At 42.0% G+C, this 27,383-nt stretch overlaps 1 protein-coding gene and 1 pseudogene across 2 annotated transcripts in view; both read right to left on the reverse strand.

Annotated features, from left to right (window-relative positions):
• MTF1 (metal regulatory transcription factor 1) overlaps positions 1 to 27,383 on the reverse strand; it is a 49,818-nt gene that overhangs the window by 12,021 nt on the left and 10,414 nt on the right. For both annotated transcript variants that reach the window (XM_035250873.3, XM_035250871.3), the window contains exons 3-7: positions 12,925 to 13,163; positions 11,616 to 11,747; positions 8,907 to 8,980; positions 8,032 to 8,168; positions 5,573 to 5,650 (exon numbers count right to left, since the gene is read on the reverse strand). In XM_035250873.3, the coding sequence (XP_035106764.1) occupies positions 5,573 to 5,650; positions 8,032 to 8,168; positions 8,907 to 8,980; positions 11,616 to 11,747; positions 12,925 to 13,163 (660 nt within the window). The remainder of the gene's footprint in view (positions 1 to 5,572; positions 5,651 to 8,031; positions 8,169 to 8,906; positions 8,981 to 11,615; positions 11,748 to 12,924; positions 13,164 to 27,383) is intronic.
• Positions 6,516 to 6,624, reverse strand: LOC118143480 (5S ribosomal RNA; annotated as a pseudogene).

Consider the following 27,383-nt stretch of genomic DNA (forward strand, 5'->3'; position numbering starts at 1 on the left):
TTAGATGTGAGGCCAGAACAGTGGTTCACACCTGTAATCCCAGCACTTAGGAGGCCAAGGCGGGCAGATCACTTGAAGTCAGGAGTTCAAGATCAGCCTGGCCAACATGGTGAAACCCTGTCTCTACCCAAATACAAAAATTAGCCGAGCGTGGTGACATATGCCTGTAATCCTAGCTACTCAGAAGCCTAATGCAGGAGAATCACTTGAACCTGGGAGGCAGAGGTTGCAGCGAGCCTAGATTGTGCCACTGCACTCCAGCCTGGGGGACAGAGCGAGACTCCATCTCCAAAAAAAAAAAAAAAAAAGTAAGAAATACATTTTACACTGTATATACATATATTCTTCCAATTATATTCATATCCATATGCATAACTGAAACGAGTCTATAAAACAGACCTTATCCTTACTATGTACAATGTCCTCTGATTTTTTCTTTTTTTTTTTTCGAGAGGGAGTCTCACTCTGTCCCCCAGGCTGGAGTGCAGTGGTGTGATCTTGGCTCAATGCAACCTCTGCTTCCTGGGTTCAAGCAATTCTCCTGCCTCAGCCTTCTGAGCAGCTGGGATTACAGGCATACGATACCATGCCTAGCTAATTTTTGTATTTTTATATTGATGGGGTTTCATCATATTGGCCAGGCTGGTATCAAACTCTTGATCTGTGATCCGCCTGCCTTGGCCTTGCAAAGTGCTGGGATTATAGGCATGAGCCACTGTACCCAGCCTTTTTTTTTTTTGAGATGGAGTCTTACTCTGTTCCCCAGGCTGGAGTGCGGTGGTGCAATCTCAGCTCACTGCAACCTCTGCCTCCCAGGTTCAAATGATTCTCCTGCCTCAGCCTTCCAAATAGCTGGGATTATAGGCGCAAGCCACCATACCCGGCTAATGTTTGTATTTTTCGTAGAGATGGGGTTTCACCATGTTGGCCAGGCTGGTCTCAAGCTCCTGACCTCATGATCTGCCTGCCTCAGCCTCCCAAAGTGCTGGGATTACAGGCATGATCCACCGTGCCCAGCTCCAGCCGATTTTTTTTTCTTTTCTATTGATGTCTTTGAAATGCTGATTATAAACCACTATTTTAAAACCCAATAAAAAGGTGCAATCCAGTTTGAAATATAGCTAACAACCACTATTGGGCATTAACGACCTCCTCTTAATTATTATTTTTGTCTGTCTGTTTATAAATCATTATAGGTAGTAACCCAATTAAAAAGGAATGAGCTATATTTATCAATGATATTAGGTTGGTACAAAAGTAATTTCGGTCTTTGCCATTACTTTCAATGGCAATTACTTTTGACCAACCTAATATCTCAATATTAGGAAGAAGAAAAGGAGGGGGCTTGTATGCTTCCAACACATATGTACAAAAATGTTCAGAGCAGCACTATTCATAATGGCTCCAAACTAGAAACTATCCAAATTTCTAACAGGAGAAAGAACAAATATTGGTATATTCATTTAGGGTATTGTGGCATATTCCCTAAGTATAATACAGTTCAACAGCAAGAATGAATGATCTATAACTATATAACAATATGGCTTAATTTCTTAAACATAATGTTATAAGATAAAAGCCAGACATAAACAAGTATATGATTCCAATCATAAAAGCAAAAACAAAGAGGAAAAACTAATCTTAATTGTTAGAGGTAAGAATAGTGGCTATCTGCTGGGAGAAATCATAGCTTTTGGGAGTATGCAGTTGTGAGGAGAGAGCTCTGGGGTGCTGAGAATGTTCTTTTGTTTGTTTTGTTTTGTTTTGAGATGGAGTTTCACTCTTGTTGCCTAGGCTGGAGAGCAATGGCACAATCTCAGCTCACTGCAACCTCTGTCTCCCAGATTCAAGTGATTCTCCTGCCTCAGCCTCCTGAGTAGCCCCCACTAACACACCTGGCTAATTTTTGTATTTTTAGTAGAGACAGGGTTTTGCCATGTCGGCCAGGCTGATCTTGAACGCCTGACCTCAGCTGTTCCACCCACCTCAGCCTCCCAAATTGCTGGGATTACAGGCGTGAGCCACCACGCCCAGCTGGGAATGTTCTTTTTGATTGGAGTGCTGGTTACCTAAGTGTAATGAATTGTGATGATTCATCAAGCTGTACATTTATAATACATGTACTTTTCTGGGTGTATATTGTACCTCAATAAAAAACTTGTCAAGATTTTTTTAAAAGGAAAATGCTGAAGCCCCTGCCAAGCTTCAGGGCAAAAACACTGGAAGCTGAGTGGGTAGGAACAACTTTCACAAGCAGAGAACACAAGAACAGGCGGAGCTTTCCAGCAAGAAGAAGAGAATACAGGTAGCTGTCTGGGACCAGGATGGATCCTGGAGCTGTACAGCCAAAAGACAGAGAGAAGGCCATTCCCTAGCACCTTCAACCCTCCTTTAACAAAAGATCTGAGCAAACCAAAGTTCTTTTGTAGGACATGCATTCACATGTGGCTGCTCAAAAACCCATAACGTCATTATCTCATATAAATTTACTATTTGATGTTAACAACTCCTGATTCTTTTGAGACAGGGTCTTGCTCTGTTGCCCAGGCTGGAATGCAGTGGTGTGATCATGGCTCACTCCAGGACTCAAGCAATTCTCTTGCCTCAGCTTCCCAAACAGCTGAGACCACAGATATGTACCACCACACCCAGCTAATATTTTATTTTTAGTAGAGATGAGGTGTCACTGTTTTGCCCAGACTTGTCTCAAACTCCTGGGCTCAAGCAATCCACCTGCCTCAGTTTCCCAAAGTGCTGGGATTACAGGCATGAGCCATTGCACATGTCCCTAATTTTTTTTTCGAGGCAAGAAAAATTAATCCTATTGCTTCAAGGAATTGTGGTCTTAGTTTGAAAGGCTAAAATCAATTTCCATATCTGAGATAAATACTGGGTACCTGGAACATAATCTGTATTTAAACCCCAAGGGATAGTGCTTCTCTCTCTTGATTATATAAAGTGTGATAGAAAGGCTTATTTATTTATTTATTTAGAGATGGAGTTTTGCTCTTGTTGCCCAGGCTGGAGTGCAATGGCATGATCTCGGCTTACCGCAATCCACAACCTCCGCCTCCCAGGTTCAAGCGATTCTCCTGCCGCAGCCTCCCAAGTAGCTGGGATTACAGGCATGTGCCACCACGCCTGGCTAATTTTGCATTTTTAGTAGAGAAGGGGTTTCTCCATGTTGGTCAGGCTGGTCTCAAACGCCCGACCTCAGGCAATCCACCCACCTCAGCCTCCCAGAGTGCTGGGATAACAGGCGTGAGCCACCGCGCCCAGCTGGTTTTCCTTTTTTATAAGTACTTAATGTCTCCTTACACCAGAGTATTTTCTTGGTGACCCAAGGGCTTCAGAAAGCTCCTTAGTCATATGTCATAGTCTTGGCCAGAGAAGAGACTCCTAAACTATTTAACACAGTTACATGTTAAAGGGATATTCTTCCCAGAAATCTTTAGCTGGGTACTTAGAGGGCATCTAGGCCACCCAGTGCAGAAATATTTTTTTATAACATTAGTTGTGAAATAGGAATATGTATAAAAATCATATGATGTTACCCATTTACTCTTTTTCTCTTTGTTCTTTAGATTGATTCATTTCTGTTGTTCGATCTTCAACTTAACTGACTCATTCTTCTTTCATTCCAGTCTGCTGTTAAGCCCATCCAGTCAATTATTTCAGCTATATTTTTCCATTTTAGATTTTCATTTGGGATATTTTTTACATGTTATATTCCTCTGCTGAGATTTCCTATTTGTTCGATTATTATCGGCATATTCCTTTATGTCCATAAGCATATAATAGCTCTTAAAAATCCTTGTCCCATAAAAAATAAAAATAAAAATAATCCTTGTCTGTTAATTTTAACATTAGATAGGTCATCTTGGGGTCCATCACCACAGATTACCTTTTCTCTTAAATAGGGATCATGTTTTCCTCTTTTTTCACCTGTTTACTAATTTGGGATTGCTCTGAACATTGCAAATGATATACTGTAGACACTCTGGATTCTGTTACACTTCTTGAAATAGTGTTGACTTGTTTGAATACTCCATTAACTTTGTCTCCCTTGCAGTGGATGGAGCTGTGATCTTTGTGTAGTTCTTTTTAGTATTGGCTGGGCTGTCCCAACGCATGTCCCGCACATCCATGGTTCAGGGGTCAGTCAGAGATTTGAAGAGAGTCTATACCCAGAACTTGGGGCTCCCCCTTCCTGACTCTTTCCTTTCCATGCTACCTGCCTTCATTTTCTAGGTGCTGTGACCCTGAACTCTGTCCTCTGGTTATTCAAGCCAGTAAGACTGAGTTTTTATGAGTTTGGTTGCCTCATTAGGTACCAGCTGGGGCTTGCCCAAGATGGATAAGCCATATAACCTGCAAGCCTACCCAGTGCCTTTACTATCTTCTGAGCAATCCCTTCTTCCAAGGTTACCTCTGCTTGCTGTTGGTTGCTCACCAGTGCCTTCCCTTAGTCGCTTTCTATATTTTGTCTAGCATTTTTGGTGTTTTCTGCGGGAGAATTGGTCTCATAAGAACAACTCTGCCACTACCAGAAGGAGAATTAGGCCTTGGAGTGCTTACATAAAAATGCAGGTTCAGACGCCGCTGTCAGATTTGCTGACTCAGCAGGCTTGTGGGGAGGCCCAAGAACCTTCAATTTTAGAAGTGCTGTAGTTGACTCCACTAACCACACATTGGAAGAAAAAAAACCCACTTTTTCACAGCATTCCTGAATCATTCAGTCTCTGTTCAAATAATTCCCATCACATTTATTTATTATGCACATAATCACAGATAATCTACCCTATGCTATATTTATTTACCAGGAAAAATGACAACAAAAAACCGAAACTCAAAATTAGTGCTAGCAATACTGCAAAACTCTCACGTTCAACAAGGAGGAGGCTGCGTAAGCTCAGACTCAATGCATTGGTTTGTACGGTGCATCATGGAGCCAATGGGAATGGCAGTAAAATTTCCTAACAGCTTGAATCAAAGCAATCAGATTAAGGCAAAGTGGGTTTGTCCTTAAGCAGATAAAGGCCTGTATAAGAGGTTTCTTCAAAACACTAATAAGTTTTAAAAAGGGAAATTTTCTCTCCCCATGGCATAAAACAAATAAAAAATAAAATTAAAATTAAAAAGGGAAAGGACCAAGCCAGGTGAGACAGACAGGGTTTGAGAAAGTCCAGAAACTAGAATCCTGGCTATGTCTTACAGTACTAGATGTTAAGTTCCTCAAGGACAAACTATACCAACTTTTTCACTACTATAAGCTCAGTACTGACACAGTGCCTGGTAAATAAATAGTTGCTAAATGAGTAAAAAAAGAAATTTTCTGGGGCCAGGAAGTTACTAAGTGAGTGACCTGGGTCAAAAGGTAACAGGCATCAGAGAGAAAAGCCTCTCCTAATAGAACTCTTATCAGAAGAAAAAAAATATCCTGTACAGTCAGTAATTAAACACAATTAAATCTAGAAAACATCAAAGACTGGCCTGCCTCAATTTCCCCACCAAAGCAGTGCTCAGTTCTTGCCCTTATTTTTCTAGCACAGATATTACAGTTTACACTTACTGTATTGGAATTTTCTCGCAATTCAGAATCTGTGGACAGAAGGCTCAAGTCACTCAGACAAAGTGAGTGATTTGTATCCTGTGAAAGAGAAAAAAGTCTAATTGAGTAACAAAAATCAGGATGTATAGTGGCATATCATGTAATAAAACACTTGATTACAAAGTCCCTAATGTTCCACATGTCTATGTGTGTTATATGAAGAAGTATAAGCCAACCAAAGCAAGGACTAAGTGAATCAGTTAATTTTTAAAATCCTGATGTTCTTAGAAGAATCTGTTACGTTTCTTCATTTCTTAAAGGTAATTAATAAAGAGTTTTAACATTATTTCATAACTAAAGCTCCAGAGTAACAGACCTATAATAATGTGAAATTAATACTATCTGTATACTTGGACTCATCATTTACAGTGATTTCACATGACCTCATTTGCCATTCATATAAACATTCATATATCCCATTTTTTATTCTTTTTATAACAAATTGCCACAAACTTATATTCAAATTTTAAATATGAGAAAACTGATGCTCACACATTGGGAATGAAGTGCCCCAAAACACATGGCTAATTAGCAGAAGACAAATCCAGTGCTTCTGACTGAAAAGTCAATGTTCCTTCCACCACTATGTCTCCCGCATGGGCACCAAAGGGCTCCTTACTTAGAGTGGTGCTGGGGATTCAGTACTCAAATCCCACTACCCAAGCTAAGTGAACTCTGGATTCCCAGAATGACAGTCACAATGCACATTTTAGGTGGTGGCCCTAAATGCTCCTTTTCATGCACACACTCAACAAACATTCATAATGCATCTACTATGTAATAGACACTGTTCCAGGCCCAGGGATACAATAATGAACCAACTAAAGTCCTTCCCCCAAAGAGCTTACGTTTATTTTTTATATTTTTATTTTTTACATATTTTTAAAATTTTTATTAAAAAAAAAGCCCACGGCACCCGGTATTCCCAGACGGTCTCCCATCCAAGTACTAACCGGGCCCAACCCTGCTTAGCTTCCGAGATCGGGCACGTTCAGGGTGGTATGGCCATAGACTGAGCTTACGTTCTTGTGGAAAGAGAGGACAAAAAAACAAATAAATATACAACGTGTAAGAGGATAAGTGTTACGGTGAGTAAGGGAGTAGGGAACTCTGGAGTAGGAGTTGCTCTTATTGGATGGTTAGGTAAGCCCTCTTAAGTAAGTGGCATTTGAGTAGAGAGTGAAGGAAAGAGGGTATGGGCTGTGCACATATCTGGGGAAGATGTTCCAAGCAGAGGGTACAGCAAGTATAAAGGCCTCGGGGCACAAGTGGGCACTCCTTAGTTCAAGAAACCACAAAGAGGACTATATGGCTGAAGTGAAAGGAAGAAAAAAGTAGGCTGGGCACAGTGGTTCACACTGTAATCCCAGCACTTTGGGAGGCCAAGGCAGATAGATCACTTGAGCTCAGGAGAGCAAGATTGGCCCAGGCAACATGGCAAAGACCCCATCTCTGCTAAAGATACAAAAAAAAAATCCAAGTGTGGTGGTGCATGCCTGTGGTCCCAGCTATTCAGGAGGATCCCTGAGCCAGGGAGGCGGAGGTCACAATGAGCAGAGATTGCACCACACACCAGCCTACGTGACAGAGCAAGACCCTGTTTCAAATAAAATAAAAATAAGAGAGAGATAGATGAGATCAGAGAAGCAACCAGGCCAGAAGGTGTAGGGCCCTGTAACCTACTATAAAGACTCTGACTCTTATTTCTATTGATACAAGAAGCTACTGGAGGCCAGGTGGGGTGGCTCATGCCTGTAATTCCAGCACTTTGGGAGACTGCTTGGAGCTGATCTCTATGTTAAAAGAATTTTGAAAAATCTATAAAAATAAGTAAAAATTTAAAAAGCTCTGGAGGGTTATGAGCAGAGGACAGATATTATCTGCTTTATGGTTCAGAAAGATCGCTCTGGCTTACATATGTAGAACAGTCTGTTACGGAGCGGAGAGGGGGAAGAGGTCCTATGAACCCCATTTAACAGGTTATTGCAATAATCCAGGCAAGAAGACAATAGTGGACTGAACAAATTAATCAGAAGAAATGATTGGATTCTAGATAAATTATCAAGGGTGAGCTGGTAGACTTTGCTGGCAGATGTGGACTGTGAGGGGAAAAAAAGGAGTCAAGAATGACTATAAGATTTTTGGCCTCTGCCACTAGAAAACCAGAGTTGCCATTTACCAAGATCAAGAAGACTGCAGGAAGAACAGGTTTGGACATGTTAAGTTTGACAAGAGTAGATGATATCTGGGTGGAGACATTGAGTGGGTGGTTGAATAAGCAAGTCAAGACACTGATCTTGACCCTGACTTCTTCCCTCTCACTAACAGATACACAGAGAAGACATTTTAATCTTTGACTGTGATACACGAACAACTGTTGATGATCTGTACCCAGATCAAGAGACAAAAACACTACATACCTCTAATCCATTGTGTTGTGGAAGGGCACTGTATGAGTGTCCTTTGTTATCGTGACCTTTCATGTGACTTTTGAGACTGTATTGAGTGCTGAATGTTTTCTCACAGCCATTACTAGGGCAGAAGAAGGGTCTTTCACCTGCAAGAATAACAAAGTAATATTAATTTACTATAAAGGCATACCTTTCCCTAACAGAGGAAAGTAAGTATTATTAAGAGAGTTTGGGTAACAGTTGTTAAAAGTTGAATAAATTACACGTTAATCATCTCAGTCCTAAAACTCAAGGCAGAGCAAAGCACTGGGAATCACTGCTGCTGGGAAGTTAAAAGAGAAGATTCGTTTCTCACAGGTTGTTTTTTTAGAGTGTCTCTGTATTGGTTTCATTTCTTTTTGAGACAGTCTCGTTTTGTCGCCCGGGCTGGAATGCAGTGGCATGATCTCGGCTCAACCTCCGCCTCCTGGGTTCAAGCAATTCTCTGCCTCAGCCTCCCAAGTAGCTGGGATTACAGGGGCCCGCCACCACGGCCGGCTAATTTTTTGTACTTTTAGTAGAGACAGGGTTTCACCATCTTAGCCGGGCTGGTCTTGAACTCCTGACCTTGTGATCTACCCACCTCGGCCTCCCAAAGTGCTGGGATTACAGGCGTGAGCCACCGCACCCGGCCAGTTTCATTTCTTAAGGCTGAATACTTGAGGTCCACCTCTGAAAGAAACTCAAACATTCTAGGTAAGGCTAAGCTAATTAGGCTCACCTGTATATATACAGGACATATATCTCTCTATATTCACCTAGCTTTACAGGTCTCAATAGAAATACTGATAGTTACAGGCTTGATGATGGTTAAAATAAAAAAATAAAAACTGGCCTAAACTCACCAGTATGTGTACGGACGTGAGTTTTAAGGTGGTGGCTTGCTGCAAATGCTTTTCCACAGCCATCGTGATCGCACCTAAATTTGTTGTTTAAGGAAAGAAAAACAGGAGTTATTAGCTAATAGACCTTTATCCTGAACATCTCTTATAAATACAAACTAAAACAAATATTCAGAACACTAGGATCAGATTGATGACACTGGTTTTAGAGATGGGAATGATGAGAGGTCCTTTAAAAAGTAAGGTGGCGTATCTGGGATCAGAGGGAACTGAGTGCCCAGGATAAGTATTTCTTGTTCTACAGGTAAGGCCCACGCTGAGAGCCCTGACAACAGAAGTCTTTTGATGAATTACTTAACAGACTTCTATTGACAGTGACAGACCATATGAAAACTTTACTGCCAGTGGAACATTAGGAATATCAAGAGTGAGCAAAGTGGCTCTCAAATATGCACAGGGCTTGAAATAGAACATTAGAACAAAATCCGTCAGAAGACAGGCTTAAGGTACTTATCTATAATCTTGTGTGTTGAGATCTACTTCATTCTCTTTTACTGTCTTGATAACCAAAGCTAGAAGAAATCTTTCCCTCCTCAGAACTCCTAAAGCATTTCTTCACATTTCTTTTATGCCACCTCTCATTTCCAATCTTATTTTATCTCTGTGGATACATCTGCTATGTGTTCTAGAGTGTAAACTACTTGAGCACAGGATCCACATAGCTCTTTCTGTAGTTCCAGCACACAGCAGACATTCCTTAATTACTTATATGAATGAATGCATTTTCTTATAAACCAAAATATTTTCTTTAAATAGAAAGCTTCTCTAAAGCATGTTCATTTTTAATTACATATAATCATCATCATGTCTAAAGTCTTATTGAATATTCAAGAAAAATGCAGTTTTAATCATCATAAAAATAAATGCATGTGACTGGATAGAAATTAGAGTTCTCTCAGTAGCCTATGGGGGAAAAAGAATAACCTAAGCTTCAGAGCATCCATCTATAGAGTAATCAATTACAATCTAACTACTCTTGCCCTTAAAGGGATCATGACTCAGGAATCCATCTATAACTTAAAAAAACACATTTTTTTTTTTTCTGAGACATGGTCTCTCTCTGTTGCCCAGGCTGCAGTGTAGTGACATGACCATGGCTCGCTACAGCCTCGACCTCCCAGGCTCAAGCGATCCTCCCATCTCAGCCTCCCAAATCTCTGGGACCACAAGCATGTGCCACTACTCCCAAATAATTTTAAAGTTTTTTTGTAGACTTGGGGTCTCACTATGTTGCTTGCCCAGGCTGGTCTCAAACTCCTGGGCTCAAGTGAACCTCCCACCTCAGTCTCCCAAAGTGCTGGGATTACAGGCATAAGCCGCCTTGCCCAGCCCACAATTCCATTTGATTGGCATCTAAGAGTTGACTGTCTCTGAAGACTTTTTTGTTTCTAAGTACCTAATGAGATGAGTGGTTTGAGAAGGAACAGGTAGCATATTTAATGCCTTGAATATAACTGTGATATTCCCTGCCAAAATTCAAAGACATTGTTTATTATTTTTATTTTTATTTGAGACAGAGTCTTGCTCTGTTGCCTAGGCTGGAGTGCAATGGCATGATCTCAGCTCACCGCAACCTCCGTCTCTCGGTTTCTGGCAATTCTCCTGCTTCAGCCTCCAGAGTAGCTGGGATTACAGGTGTGCACCACCACGCCTGGCTAATTTTTGTATTTTTAGTAGAGATGGTGTTTCACCATGTTGGCCAGGCTGGTCTTGAACGCCTGAACTCAAGTGATCCGCCTGCCTCAGCCTCCCAAAGTGCTGGGATTACAAGCATGAGCCACCATGCCCAGCCTCAAAGACATTGTTTGTGGGCAGTTTTCTACAATACATCTATCTATATTACATTTAGCGGAAATCTTTACAAACTGATTATCTCATTAAAAATGTCATATAATCATCCCAAAGCTGGTTTTGAACACCTACTGACTGCCCAGAATCATGCTACATACTATGAGCAGAGAAGAAAGCAGATAACCCAAGTCCCTCCTTGTAGTTTATAGTACTAGACAGTACTATAAACTTGTACATATAGATATACAAATGTTGTATACAAACTTGTACATTGTAGATATACAAATGTTGACATATATGAATAAAAATGGATGCTCCTATATGTTTGTGTATACATGAAATATTACAAAGCAATAACTTGAACAAGTAATAACGGCACCACTAAGCTAAGCATTCCTACCTCTCATTTCCTGTCTCCTCATCCCCTCCCCTCCTTGATTCTCAGGTAGGTATCCCTCCTCTGGGCTCAAGGCACTTTGGGCATCTTGCAGCCTCAGATATTATCTACAAATTTGTGGTTCTTTGTCACCAAACGTTCTTGAGAAGAAAGCCTGCTTCTGAGTATTTCTCTAGCACTAATAAAAGTACCTACCACATGAGTAAGTTTCAACAAATGCTTCTTAAAAATAAATGGAAAAAATGAGGTGGAAAGGCCATCACCCACAGAGTAAGGGTGTTCTTGGACTCCACCAGCACCCCTCTAATCTGCAGTGGTTGGTTGTAGCTATCCTGGTGTGAGCTAACACTGCCAAAGAAAGAGCTAGTAAATGAAGTTTTCTTTCTCTCTTGAAAAATTTCAGAGTATATCAAGACCCCCAGCTGAAACCTGGTCAGTGACAAACAGAAAACAGTAAGACCTACCGAAATGGCTTTTCCCCTGTATGGGTTCGAATGTGCTTCCTCAGATCACTGAGTGTGGTGAAGTATTTGCTGCAGCCTTCAGATTCACAGTTAAACGTTTTCCCTGTATGAAGCCTCTGATGTGCTTTCAGCCTGCAGAGAAATTCCCTTTGTCATAAAGATCTTCCTTTTTTTTTTTTTTTTTTTTTGGAGATGGAGTTTCGCTCTTGTCGCCAGGGCTGGAGTGCAATGATGAGATCTCCACTTACTGCAATATCCACCTCCTGGGTTCTGGGTTCTGGGTTCAAGCAATTCTCCTGCCTCAGCCTCCCCAGTACCTGGGGTTACAGGTGCCCACCACCACACCCAGCTAATTTTTGTATTTTTAGTAGAGATGGGGTTCTACCATGTTGGCCAGGCTGGTCTTGAACTCCTGACCTCAGGTGATCGGCCCACCTTGGCCTCCCAAAGTACTGGGATCACAGGCATGAGCTACCATGCCCAGCCTCCCTTTGTCCTAAAGTTCTACACAGCCTCACCATGCCAGCTTAATGTGCTTCAGGATCAAGTGTGTAAGAATTCTATACCCATAACATATTAGTATCCAACATATTTTGCCCCAAAAGAAATTCAGAGAACAGCATAGTGGTATGAGTGTTAACTCTGGAGACAGACTTCCTGGAATTCAAATCCTGGTCCCAGATCCTGCTTGGCTGGGGAAACTTGAGCTAGTTATAGAACCCCTCTGTACTCCCATTTACTTACCAGCTGTTGTGGGGATCAGCACTTAAAATCATGCCTAGCACATAGTGAGTACTTCTTAAGTGTTAGCTATTGTTATTTCTGTCATTTTATACTCAATATTAAAGACTAATAAGTCTCCTGATACAAATGTGGAAAAGAGAATTGGCTACTGAATGGGCCACTTCCCGTTTCTCAGGATAGAAAAGTCCCTTCTTCCTACCGAAAGAAGACTACAGAAGCCTCACTACAAAGATCCTGAGCCAACGGGAGATAGTACTCTATGCCAAGCACTAAAATGCCAGGCCAGAAGGCTGCTCTATGAGATGCAAATCTAAACATAAATGTACTGTCACTCCTAACCAGCCCAAGACATGTCCATCTTTAAGTAACAAGTTTCTCTAATGCATTTTTAAATTTTTTTCTTTCATTTTCTGAGATCTGGCAGAAATGAATTTTACACAGTTGAACATAGCTGTGCTCTTTTAAAGCCGTGAAAGTGAACAACTCTCCTCTGAAAGGAGAAAGAGCTCGTAGTCATAACAAGGCCAAGGTCAGAGGCTGGTAGAGCAATGGAGACGAGGCTGACCTGTACAGTGTGTTGAAAGCCTTCTCACAGCCCTGCACGTCGCACTCAAATGGCTTCTCCTTCGTGTGCACTCGCACGTGAATCCTGAGGCTGTAAGAGGTAAGGAAGGCCTTGCCACAGCCCTCCTGATTACAGACAAAGGTGTACTCTCCTCGGTGAGTCTTCTGGTGGGTTCGCAGGTTGCCTGCTGTGCTGTAGGTGCGGGGACAGCCCTCAAAGGTACATTGGTACCGCTTTACCTGGCAGACAGAAGACACCTCATCAACAGAACAAAAAAGCTGCCCGGGGCTTAACTCCCCTACCCAGAGCTCTGCTCCCAAGATATGTGGACAATACAAATGGGTTTTCATCATAAACACAGAAGAACAGCCTCTAGTGGCAAAGTGGCAAAACCTTATTATTGATCAAATCATGCCTGGACAACACATAATGATTTACGGGGAAGAAATCAGTCTATATGTACGTGAATATTCTAAATGAATACAAGAGTGTTTTCTTTCTTTTTTTTTTTTTTTATTTTTTTTTATTGCAAGAGTGTTTTCAGACTATATACACCTATCTGCTAAAAGTACATTATACTGTTACAGCTACCTGTATTCAAATAAAATCTTAACTTTAAGGCTTGACTAAACACCTTGACCTCTGGTACTACAATTTGATCGGAACTGACCAATATTAAATTGAGTCTAAAACATCTTGAAATTTACATACTTATTCATCAAACAGTATTTCCCTAGATCGTTTCTACTGCATATTTTCAAGCCTACAAAATGACAACTAAGTATTGCAAATTTCTTGGAATATTTGGTGGTGTGAAATTCTCAAACTACCAGCCTCTTGTTTCCTTTCACCATCAAACTTCTTGAAAGGGGAACCAATTCTTCACCTCATGGTAAAAGGTTAAGGAAAAAAAAAGAGAGCTGCTTCTCAGACAAATACCAAATGGCCAACGACTCTAATGCAGCAGATGGCCTGGAGGGCCTGGAATGGGAGGCGCAGCAGCTTCCTCAGAGGCTTTGTTTGACAGAGATATGTGGGCCAGGGTCATCGCTGTGGGTGGGCTGGAGCCAGGGCTGAGGCCACGGAGTTCTCAGAGGCAAGGCTGAGAACAAGGAGTGAATGCCGGGCTGCCTAGTCCAGGACACAAAGATCAAGTCCCTGGAGGAGATCTAGCTCTTCTCCCTGCCCATCAAGGAATCTGAGATCACTGACTGTTTGCTGGGATCACTTCTCAAGGATGAGGTTTTGAAGATTACACCTCTGCAAATGGAGACCCGCACTGGCCAGCACACCAGGTTCAAGGCCATTGGGGACGACAGGGGCCATATCAGTCTGGATGTTCAATGCTCCAAGGAGGTTGCCAACGTCATCCAAGGGCCCATGATCCTGGCCAAGCTCTCTACTGTCCCTATGTGGATCACTGAGGGAACAAGATCAGCAAGCCCCATGCTGTCCCTTGCAAGGTGACAGGCTGTTGTGGCTCTGTGCCAGTGCATCTTATCCCTCCCCCACCCCATCCCAGGCACTGGCATCATCTTGACCCCTATGCCCAGGAAACTGCTGCTGATGGCTAGTACTGACAACTGCTACACCTCAGCCAGGGGCTGCACTGCTACCCTGGACAAAGGCACCCTTCAGGCCACCTCTAAGACCAATAGCTACCTGACCCCCGATCTCTGGAAAGAGACTGTATTCACTAAGTCTCCCTATCAAAAATTCACTGACCATTTCACCAGTCTCTGTGCAGAGAACCCAGGCTGTGACTGTTACTATAACATAAGGATTTTACACAAGAATAATAAAGTAAATTGAGCCTGTTTAAAAAAAAAAAAGAAGAAGGCTGAGTGTGGTGGCTCATGCTTGTAATCCCATCACTTTGGGAGACCAAAGCAGGAGGATCACTTGAGACCAGGAGTTCGAGACCACCTTGTAACACAGCAAGACCCTGTCTTTACCAAAAACAAACAAATAAAACCACAAAATCAGCCGAGCATGGTGACACACAGCTTTAGTCCCAGCTGTTTGGGAAACTGAGGTAAGATCGCTTGAGCCCAGTTCAAGGTTACAAAGAGCTATGATTGCTACTGCACTCCAGTCTAGCGGACAGAACCAGACCCAGCCTCAGGAAAGAAAAAAGGGGGGAAGAAGAAGTAGATAAACAATAATACCAATAAAAATACTAATAAAGAAAATACCAGCCTGGGCAACATGGCAAAACCATATCTCTACAAAAAATACAAAAGTTAGCCAGGTGTGGTGGCACATACCTATAGTCCCAGTACTTAGGAGGCTGAGATCACTTGAGTCTGGGAGGCTGAGGCTGCAGTGAGCTGTGATCATACCACTGCACTCCAGCCTAGGTTACAGGAAAAAAAATTACATTTTGGGCTGGATGATTTAGAAAAGAAAAAAAAAAAAAAAAATTTTTAAAAATTTAAAAAAAAAATGGCAGTTGACACGTGTGCCTCCATTTCTGTCAATGCCCATGTATTTCTTAACCAGATGGCAAGGTGATTTCACTGTATGAAATTATGCTTTTAACTTCCTGGTAGTCAAACTCTTTCAGCCTTCCCTATTTTCCTTACTATTCGCAAACATATCTCATTGATGATGCCCTCAGTGTCTGAAAACTTGTCCTTCACATCACAGTAATGCCTTGGGGCACTCTTTAACTCCTCTGAGACACTTCTTTCCCTTAAACTCTAAGTGCGGGTGTATTCCAAACTTTGTCTCTCATCTCCCAAACATTCCCTATATCTATACTGATGCAGTAGGAGAAGCATTAGACTTGGCAGCAGAAGGCTCAATTCTGACACTTTTGTTCAACATAATTTTTTTTTTTTTAGATAGAGTTTCACTCTTGTTGCCCAGGCTAGAGTGCAATAGTGCCATCTCGGCTCACTGCAACCTCTGCCTCCCAGGTTCAAGTGATTCTCGTCCCTCAGCCACCCAAGTAGCTGGCATTACAGGTGTGACACCATGCCCAACTAATTTTTGTATTTTTAGTAGAGACGGGGTTTCACCATGTTGGCCAGGCTGGTCTCAAACTCCTGACCTCAGGTGATCTGCCACCTTGGACTCCCAAAGTGCTGGGATTACAGGTGTGACCCACACCCAGCCTCAACATAATTATTGAGCAAACAATTTTAGTTCTCTGAGTATCAGCTTATTTCTAAAATGCAAAAATGCATGCCTGCCCTGCTTGTCTCACAGTGCTTTTGGGTGGAACAAAAATAGATAAAGCATTTGTGAAAATACTTTGTGAATTATTTGATGCCATACAACATCACGGTGTTAGTATTATCTACTCATTAGTTTTAACCAATATCTTCATGTGCATAAAACTAATCCCAGTCTTTCTTCAAAGCCTTAGTCCATATATCCAACCACACTACTACTATTTTAATATTTAACAGTTACTTAATCACTGTGTCCCAGGAAATATGCTAGATACCACGGATAAAAAAGTAAACATGACAAAAGTCTCTGCCTTTAAGGAACAGCACTTGTATGGAAATGAACATGCGTAGCAATCATGATACACTGTGCTAAGCTCTACAGCAGATACATACACAAGGTACTTGGAGAACAGGAAAGAGGAAACATCTAACCCCTCACAGAGTAGAACTCAGTGAAGGTCGAGAAGCTGAGGTATTCTCTCTGAATTGAGGATATTTTTTGCTTGTCTATTTTTTAAGGATTAGCTGGAAAGGTGCTCCTCAGGTCAACCAGGAAGAAAAGGACCTTCCAGAAAGAGGGAACAGCGTGGAACTACACAGAGAGAGGAGTACGTGTGCTGGTATCGTGAAACCACAAACATCTGCAGTATGTGAGAGATTGGAAGAAGAGTCTAGAAAAATAAGGCAAGGCCTCCTTAGATAAGCAATAGAGTGAGGAATAGGACAGTGGGGAAGTTTTAACCAAGATAGCAACACAATCAGATTTGGGTTTAGGAGAGATCATTCTGGTATCCTTGTGGTGAATGGACTGGAAAGGTAAGAGAGTAGAAGAGACAGAAATGAAGAAATGAGGAACAACAGTCTAGGAGAGAGACGAAAAGGGCTTGAACAAGGGAAGTGACAGTGAATATCCTGAGGTAAATTCCAGAGAAATTAAGTGGGGAGAAACGACAGGCTGTAGAAAGAACTGGATGCTGAGGAGTGGAACGGGTGGAGTGGAGGCAAAGCTAAGATCAACCCCAAGACTATGGCCTTCATGATTAGATAGATGGTACACTACCAATGTGGGGCTGGATGGGGACTGGGGAAAGATGATAAGTTGGGCTGGAGGTGCTGCTAGGACTTCCAGGTGGAAATGTCTGGGAGGCAGTTGGACAAACACGCTGCAAGCTAAAAACAAAGTCTGTGGCAGGAGCCACTGGCACACAGTTAATAGCCGACTTAAGCTATATAATAAAGCAAGCTCAGGCTCAAGTCCCTTCTGCCACTTACTGTGTAATTTTAGGAAAATTACTTAAACTCACTAAGCTTCAATTTCCTTATTTATACTATGCAGGAAACAAAATGATCTTTTTAGGGTTGTTGCAAGGGTTAGGAATAAATGTGTAAAGCATTTTAATATAGTGGCTGGCACATAGTAGGTACTCAATAAAATAATAACTCTCCTAAGAGGACAAAGGATAGACCTCTAAAAGTCACCAACATTTAAGGTACTGGTAAAAGAAGAGAGACCCTTGGCCAGTGAGTGGGAGAAAGGGCTGGGGAAGTAGGAAGAGAAACCAAGAAGAATGATGTCACTGAAGCTAAAGGAAAAACGTATCAAGGAAAAGGAATGATCAAAATATTAGATGTCAGAGCAAACAAGGAAGATAAATGGGAAGTGACTGGATCCAGCAGCTAGGATTTCACTAATGACAGCAAGACTAGTTTCAGCAGACTTCTGGGGTCAGGGTCCAGATTCAGGTGACCCGAGGGAAAGGTGAACTGGAGGCAGAGGCAAGAGATGAATTACAGCAGGACAAGTGAACTTCTGAGTTGATAAAGTGTTTTTGTTTTTGAGACAGAGTCTTTGTTGCCTAGGCTAGAGTGCAGTGGTATGCCCACAGCTCACTGCAACTTCAAACTCCTGGGCTCAAGTGGTCCTCCCTCCTCAGCCTCCATAGGAGCTGGGTCTACAGGCACATGCCACCACACCCAGCTGATTTTTAAATTTTTTGCTATGTTGCCCAGGTTGGTCTGGAACTCCTGGCCCCAAGCGATCCTCCCACATCAGCCTCCCAAAGCGATGGAACTACAGGCTTGAGTCACCACTCCTGGCCTGGTTTTTTTTTTTTTTTTAAAGTAAGTTAGTTTTGAACATATTTGGAGGCAGAAAAGTCCTGGAAGAAGGAGAAGCTGAGGATTTAAGGAGGAAAATAAAGAAGAGAAAGATTCGAAACCCCAGGAGGAGGGAAAAGCCTCAGGTAGGAGAGGGACATTTAGTTTCAGAAAAGAGAGCTGAGGGCTGGGCGCGGTGGCTCACGCCTGTACTCAGCACTTTGGGAGGCTGAGGCGGGTGGATCACGAGGTCAGGAGATCGAGAGCATCCTGGCTAACATGGTGAAACCCCATCTCTGCCAAAAATACAAATAATTAGCAAGGCATGGTGGCACGGGCCTGTAGTCCCGGCTACTCGGGAGGCTGAGGCAATAAATCACTTGAACCTGGGAGGCAGAGGTTGCAGCGAGCCAAGGCTACAGTGAGCCATGATTGCGCCACTGTACTCCTGCCTGGGTGACAGAGTGAGACTCCATCTTAAAAAAAAAGAAAAAGAAAAAGAAAAAGAAAAAAGATTTGAGATGAGTGTGACTCAAGGATAAACAAAGTTTTCTGTAAAAGGCTAAACAAAAAATAGTTTAGGTTTTGTAGGCCTTATGGTCTGTCACTTCTCACCTCTGCATGTTGAAGGAGCAACAGACAATACGTAAATGAACCAGCAAGACTGTTTCAAAACTGTTATTTATGGACACTGAAATCTGAATTTCATATATCATGATGTACTCCTCTTCTGATTAAAAAAAAAAATCATTTAAAAATGTAAAAACCATTCTTAGCTCAAGGGCTGTAGAAAAACAAGTAACCGGCTGGATTTGACCTGTGGGCCACAGTTTGCTAAACTCTAAAACCTGTGTGGGTAGGGTAGTAAGGAGGGCCCCTACTCCTCCTGTCTCCCCTCCCACCCCTCTCCCATCTGCCCAACCCCCATATGATCTTGCACAAGTCTTTAGCTTCCTTAGTCAAGTGCTCTCACCAGTTCACTGTGCTCTTTCCACACAGGAGAAGCTCCATAAATATTTGTTAAACTGAATTCCTTATTGAACCACTAATCCAGGCATTCTTCTCATGTCTCAGTGCTTAGTTCTGAAGTCATTTGTTGCCAGATTAAATCTAAAACCGTTTTCCACACATGCCATCTCTCTGCTCAAATGATAAAGTCCAAATTCCTTAGCCTGACATTCAAGGATCTTTCCAGGGCTACTTCTGTCTTCTATCATTGCTCGGTAAGCAGCCAAACAGAAGGCTCTGTCTAGGCTTCTAAACAACAGTATACTCTTACCCATTTGCAAGACTGAATTCCTACTTCCCTGGCTTTGTTCTCTCCTTTTTCTCTACTGAAAATGCCTAGTTCCTTTCTTCTCTGCTTTTCTGAGTCCTTCTCTTCCTTTAATGCAAGCCTCAGGAACTCCAAGCTCCTCCATAATCACTCTATGTCTATGTGACAGTGCCCTTCTCTGAATGCCAATAATATTTACTATACCACTCATTTGACACGTATATTGTTAATTATCCTCTCATGTATATATTCTGACTTCCCATTGAGACTAAAAACCTCTTTGGTGCTGCCAGATAGAGAATCCAAAATAATCACTCACCACGAAGGAGAACCGGGGCTGTGGATGTTGCGATAAAGGAGTCTGCATGTCTCAATCATAAAGCTGCATTGTTGTACAATGGTGAATGATAAGAGCCGCATTTCATTCTTAAGATGCTATAGCTGTTGATAACTTTATAAGTAACTGCAATAAATAATTAACTATCCCTCCTGCCTCCCTGCCCTGTCAAACTCTACTCCTGTCCAGGCTTTTTTACTTGCACAATTCAAGCTTCCACTAAACGATCCTTCTAGGAACTCTTCCTGATTGATCCTTACTTCCATCCTAAACTAGAATAGGTATCCTAATTATAGGTTTTCACGGCTTCCTGTAAGCACATGATACAATTAAGATGCAATAATTATGTGATTAAACCATTTACATAATTATCTTTCATGGCTAGGCACAACAGTATCTGAAAAACAACAGGCACTAAATAAATATTTGTCCAATTAAATGAGTGAATAGCTACTTCCCAGCTGGACTGCAGAGGATCAGTGGACATGAGACCACGTTTATCCTGTCCACTGACACAACTTCTGGGACTAGCCTTGTGGAGAAGTGGCATTTGGTTTATAGTTTTTGAATGAATGAACAAATGAAGAAAACCAATGGGATTGAAAAGGTAGTGACAAGGACAAGTGACATGTGACATGTGACAAGGAATAGTTTCAAGGAGAATGGTCAAGTAGGTCAAATGTAGCAGAGATGTTGGTAAAACACCTCTTGGATTTAGCTGACTCACAAAGTCATAATTGCCTCAGCACAACTAGTTTCACTGGAGTGGTGGGAACAGAAGTCAGAATGTGAGACAATAAATATCAACTACACTTTCCAGAAACTTCACTGAGGAGAAAGAGAAAGAGAGAGAGGGATATAGCAAGTTAGGAAAGGACACAGACTGGGTGAAGTATTTGTTTTATTTATTTTTATGTCTTTATTGAATAGATGGAGTTTCTCTGTGTCACCTAGGCTGAATGTAGTAGCATGATCTCTGCCCACAAGAGCCTCAATCTCCTGGGCTCAAGCAGTCTTCCCACTTCAGCCTCTTGAGTAGCTGGGACTACAGGTATGTACCATCATGTCTGGCTAATTTTTGTATTTTTTGTAGAGATGGGGTCTCACTTTGTTAGGCCAGGCTGGTCTGGAACTCCTGGCCTCAATTACATTTTTTGCCTCAGCCCCTCAAAGTGTTGGAATTACAGGCATGAGCCACCACACCCAGCCTGAAAATATTTGTATTTAAAAGTGGGGGATTCAGCATTGACACTGGAGGAAAAAAAACAAAACAAAACTTTTTTTTAAGTAATAAACAAAAAAAAAAGTGGGGGATCACGGTGGGAGACCAAGGCAGGTGGATCACAAGGTCAGGAGTTCGAGACCAGCCTGGCCAATATGGTGAAACCCCGTCTCTATCAAAAACAGAAAAATTAGCCAGGCATGGTGGCACATACCTGTAGTCCCAACTACTAGAAAGGCTGAGGCAGAAGAATCACTTGAACTTGGGAAATGGAGGTTACAGTGAGCCAAGATTGCGCCACTGCACTCCAGCCTGGGTGACAGAGAGGGACTCCATCTCAAAAAAATAAATAAATAATAAAAGTGGGCAAGACAGTTGACTGTCAAAGTAAATGCCTGCTCCCCCAATAAACTGCTGAATAAATGAGTAATCTCTCACCTCATTTGGAGGGAGAAGTCACTATTCTGTGTCTTTCAGCATCATTTCAAAATAGCACAAAATTTCACAAAAAGGGAAAACTAAACCTCCTCAAACTGGATCAGAACAGGAAGTTGCAAAAATCATGTAGGTTTTCATGGTTACATACAGGAGGTATTGCAACATTTGGAACATTTCAGTACGACTAAGGTTTATCATTCACACATCCTAAAAATTATGTTTCAGAAATTATACTGTCATGGGTGCTAGGAATACCAAAAAAAAAAAAATTGTCCCTGCTCTCAAAGAGCTCAAAGTCAAAAGGAGAATCAGACAAGAACAATATGGTTTGAGAAGTTGTACTGATAATAGATACTCAGCATATTATGGGAATTTATCAAAGAAACATCTAACTTAGACTTCAATGACTTAGAAAGGCTTCTTGAAGGAGGTGATCCCCAACCTGAATTTAAAGACATGAGGGGCTGGGTGATGGAGTGAGATCCCATCAAAAAAAGATGAGTAAGTAGAAGAGTAAAGAAAAAAAAAAAAAAGGATCTGCTGAGATGTACTTTAACACAAAAAATAAATAAATATTTTAAAAAAGGAATGAGAGCCAGGCGCAGTGGCTCAAGCGTGTAATCCCAGCACTTTGGGAGGCTGAGGCGGGTGGATCACGAGGTCAAGAGATCGAGACCATCCTGGTCAATATGGTGAAACCCCGACTCTACTAAAAATACAAAAAATTAGCTGGGCATGGTGGTGCGTGCCTGTAATCCCAGCTACTCAGGAAGCTGAGGCAGGAGAATTGCCTGAACCCAGGAGGCAGAGGTTGCGGTGAGCCAAGATCACGCCATTGCACTACAGCCTGGGGAACAAGAGCGAAACTCCATCTCAAAAAAAAAAAAAAAGGAATGAGAATATCTATAATATGAACATAATGTCACCAAAGAGTCCATTTAAAAAAAAAAAAAAAAAAAAGTTCTTCCAAAAGAGCTTCAGGCTCTAAGCATGACTTTAATTTTCCTGAATGGCCTCAGACGGCCATCAATTGCCCTGTTAGGGAACATGGAGGGAGCACAGGTTAAGGTTCATGAAGAACAGTGTCTCGTGCTAGTAATGGGTACAAAATAGGAGCTTTCAGAGAACTGATGCTGATTTACAAAGTGTTCTGAGCAGTCCTAGAAAGCAGAAATACTTAACAAAGATGACTGCCTTGTTAAGATAACAGAATCAGAGAAGACAGGTAACTGAGATACGCAAAAGTGAGAAAATTAAACACTGTGACCGCAGAAGGCAAAAGCTTTAAAAAAATTAGGAAAGAAGAAAGCCAATGCCTGTGAAAAGAAAAAACAGAAAGAAAAAAGGCTGAGTTCTTCCTGAAGGAAATAAAGTGAAAGTGAGAAGTAGTTTTTACACACATTTACAGCCCCTACTCCATAAGGAAAGAGAGTTCCTGCTTGTCAGCACCTAGCACATGAACACTCTTATACATAAATGACTGGCCTGCCTGTTAAGGATGTAGAAACTGCCCTTTCCTCCCCATCACCAAGGACCTCCCTTCCCTCTTCCTGTGTCCGACTCTGTTCCCCACATTGGCACTGGTATTATGTCTTCTCCATATTGGATAACCAAAAAGCTCAGAAATATAAGAACCCTGAAGACCTCATTTTCACAGGCCTCCCATCCCCCACCATTAGAGCTGACTTCATCCAGCTGACCCCACACCTCAAACCTTTATCCTTACAAAACAAATGCTGCTGTCTCTTCATTTCTTAGCCCTTTTCACAGCCAACAGGTCTGTGCCTGATTCTTGTATCTTTGCAAAAGTTATGCGTGATGGCAGAAAGCATAGGCTTTGGCATCCATAAATTCCGCAGTTCAAATCTTGGGTCTACCATTTGCTAACTATGTGTTTCTAAGCCTCAAGTTGTCATCTGTACAATGGGGGCTAACAGTATCTATGTTATAGGATTGTTATGAAAATTAAATACAAAACTGTATTAAAGCCCATAACATAGTGATTGGTACATAGCAAGTAGTCAACAGATGCCAGCCATCTCCTTCACTCTACCACCACTGCCAGCATAAAGAAGTCCTCATTCTTTGAAAGCCATCAGCTCTGCCTTGTGTCCCAAATGCCCACCATGGAAATAATTTTCAGTGGCCTGATACTAAGTCAAAGGAAGCCAAGTATAAAAGAGAGGAGTGGCAAGAGCTGGTATCTATAGGACACCTGCAGGGGACTGCAAGCAGGTTCTCATTTTAAAACACTGTTGTGGCCAGGCACGGTGGCTCATGCCTGTAATCCCAGCAGTTTGGGAGGCTGAGGAGGGTAGATCATGACATCAGGAGTTCAAGACCAGCCTGACCAATACAGTGAAACCTTGTCTCTCCTGAAAATACAAAAATTAGCCGGGCATGGTGGCGTGCACCTTTAATCCCAACTACTACTACTACAGAGGCTGAGGCAGGAGAATTGCTTGAACCCAGGAGGCAGAGATTGCAGTGAGCCAAGATCATACTACTGCACTCCAGCCTGGGCAACAGAGTGAGACTCCATCTCAAAAAAAAAAAAAAAAAACACTGTTGTATGGGCTGGTAAGGTGGCTCATGCCTATAAGTGCTCACCCAACATTTTGGGAAGCTGAACTGGGAGAACTGCTTGAGCTGGTGAGGTCAAGGCTGAGCCGTGATCACACCACTGCACTCAGCCTGGGTGACCAAGTGAGACTCTGTCTCAAGAAATTAAAATCAATAAATAAAACACAGTTATAAATGTTTTACATTCCATGGCAGTATTAATACAACAGTTCAGCTAATTAGGGGTTACCAAGATTTCTATGGGATATCCTGGAACCTAATTACAATTTATATATAACCTTGTCTCAAGGAGAAAACACCTCCCAAAGAGTTCCTAACAAAGAATATTTTTATTTATTTATTTATTTATTTTGAGACAGAGTCTCGCACTGTGGCCCAGACTGTAGTGCAGTGGTGCGATCTTGGCTCACTGCAATCTCTGCCTCCTGGGTTCAAGCAATTCTCCTGCCTCAGCCTCCGGAGTAACTGGGACTACAGGCATGCACCACCATGCCCAGCTAATTATTTTTGCATTTTTAGTAAAGTCGGGGTTTCACCATGTTGGCCAGGATGGTCTCAATCTCCTGACCTCGTGATCTGCCCACTTGGGCCTCCCCAAGTGCTGGGATTACAGGCATGAGGCACTATGCCCGGCCACAAAGAACATTTTAACCTCTTCTTAAACTGGACATTACCTCCTCACCTCCTTCAAGAACCTATGTGGCCTATGAGGAAAATAAAGCAAATGAACATTCACTGAATAACCATGATGCAACAGACACTATGCTAAATGTTTCACACATATACTATTATATATTTACATATGAATAAATCTCATTTAATCTTCACAAGATGCAATGGGATATTTTTATTTCAATTTTATAAAAAGGAAACAGAGCAGCTTGTCCAAGGCCACATAGCTAGCATACAACAGAATAAAACTGGAACCTAGGTTGAAACTATCCCTTTGTACATCACAGAAGAAACGAATAAGCCTGACATAAATAAGAGGGGGAAAAAATTAAAATTCAGGTTCTTTTGCCAATGTCATATCATAGCAAAATGTTAGCAGTACTTAATATGTACAGCCTATGTAAAATGTAAATCAAGACCTACAATTCCTATAGCACCACGTTTGAAACCCAATTGTACACAAAACCACTCTCGCCCCTTTTCCAGGCCAGTGGACCTGAGTGATGGAAATGCTGATTACTAAGGAGAGGTACATAATACGGACTAAGACACACTGATAAAATAGCTTCATATAGTGGTAAATGGAAAATGCTTCCCGATCTGGATACTTACAAACCATGGGAGTTCAGAAGGGAACCTCCAAAGAAATGTAATCACAGTACACAAAGACTAAAAAGTGGGTAGTTCCCCTGTGGGAGACTCAACAACATCTTGGTTTGCCTGAATGGATCACTCCACTGCCTGAGGAATTTATAATAAGGCATGAGATTGGAACTAGGTCTCCCAAAGTAAAGGACATACATTGCAAAAAAGGCTCCAAAACACTGGAGTCAGATTTTTCCCGTTATACTTGAAATCTGTCACACTAAAAAAAAAAAAAAACTCTCCTCTTGGAATGCCACTGACCAAGCAATTAGTTCATGGCATGCCTAGGAACAATATACCAAGCAGCTTAAAAACATCACTGTGATTGTGCTTCTTGGTAGAAATGGATATCCTTTCCTAATCAACACACTGGAATACTTTGGTGCATCATGTAGATAAATTTGGCATATGATTCCTAGGGTTTTTTCATACTCTTTAGCTAACTACTCTGTAGAAAACTGGCAAGGTCAGTTAGCCATGGAAGATCCATCATGTCACCAATGCAGTTCAGACAGAGGTAGATGAACATGTAACTAGACAGTCCTGGCAGGTTCTCTGGAAGGGCATGGATTCAAGAATGGACTGCAAAAACCAACTAAAGAAAACACGGTTGCAAGGTGTGGTAGTTCATGCCCTTAGTCCCAACAACTCAGGAGGCTAAGGAGAGAGAATTGCTTGAGGCCAGAAGCTCCAGATTACAGTGAGCTATGATCGTGGCCTGGGCAAACACAGCAAGACCCAGTGTCTTAAAAAAAAAAAATACATAAGCAAACAAACAACAATAAAACACAGCTACTTAGAGACTTGGAGTAGAAAGGCCTTAAAGGCCAGTAATCACAATACTTTGGGAAGTCAAGGTAGAAGGATTGCTTGAGCCCAGGAGTTCAAGACCAGCCCGGGCAACATAGTAAGACCCCCTCTCTGCCAAAACAACAACCAAAAATTAGCTGGCACAGTGGCACATGCCTGTGGTCCCAGCTACTATGGAGGCTGAGGTGGGAGGATGGCTGGAGCCTGGGAGGTAGGCTGCAGTGAGCTGTGATCATGCCACCGCACTCCAGCCTGGCTGCAGAATTGGAACCCTGTCTCAACCAAAAAAAAAAAAAAAGAGAGCAAAGAAAAAATAAAAAGAATGTTTTTGTTTTTGAGCAGAATGAAAATATTTTGGTAAAAAATTTCACAAAGCTGGCCAAGTGCCATGGCTCATGCCTATAGTCCCAGCACTTCAGGAGGTTGAGGCAGGAGGATTACTTGAGCCCAGGAGTTTGAGGTCACAGTGAGCTATGATCCCACCACTGCAATCACTCCAACATATGTGACAGAGACCCTGTCTCAAGAAAGAAAAAAAGGAAAGAAGACAGAAAGGAAGGGAAGGAAGGAAAAGAAGGAAAGGGAAGAAGGGGAGGAGAGGGAGGGAGGGAAGGAAGGAAGGAGGGAGAGAAGGGAGGGAGGGAGGGAGGGAGGGAGGGAGGGAGAGAAGGGAGGGAAGGAGGGAAAGAAGGAAAGAAGAGAGGAAGGAAGGAAGGAGAAAAAGAGAAAGAAAGGAACGAAGAGAGAGGAGGGGAGGAGATCTCAAAGCTACCAAATCAGTAGGGAGACAATAATGAAATAAGTATGAAAATAAGATACGTGAAATCTGAGTCAGAATTACCAGTGGCCTTGTGGTAGGACTTTTCCTGTGGCAAGGTTCTGGTAGGTTTATTTTTTGCACAAGACAAGAATGAAGAAAAGAAAATGAAGTAATAGGTAAGCCAACTCCATACTATACGAAACAATGAAAAAACCAGGAGTAAACAGGAAATTCAGGCTAAAATGTGACTCAGAAAATAAGCTGCCTGTGAAGCCAAGAAGACCAACTAGTTATCAAATGATGTGATTTCTCAAGAGCAACACCTGTGCATGGAGGGAAAAGGGAAAAAAAACAAAAACCAAGCTTAAAAAACGAGGGGAAAAGGAGTACGGAAGGGCTAAAGAATCATTAAGTCTATTATCAAGTAGTCATAAACATCA

This window comes from Callithrix jacchus, chromosome 7 (genome assembly GCF_049354715.1).
Source record: "Callithrix jacchus isolate 240 chromosome 7, calJac240_pri, whole genome shotgun sequence".
Taxonomy (NCBI): Eukaryota; Metazoa; Chordata; class Mammalia; order Primates; family Cebidae; genus Callithrix; species Callithrix jacchus.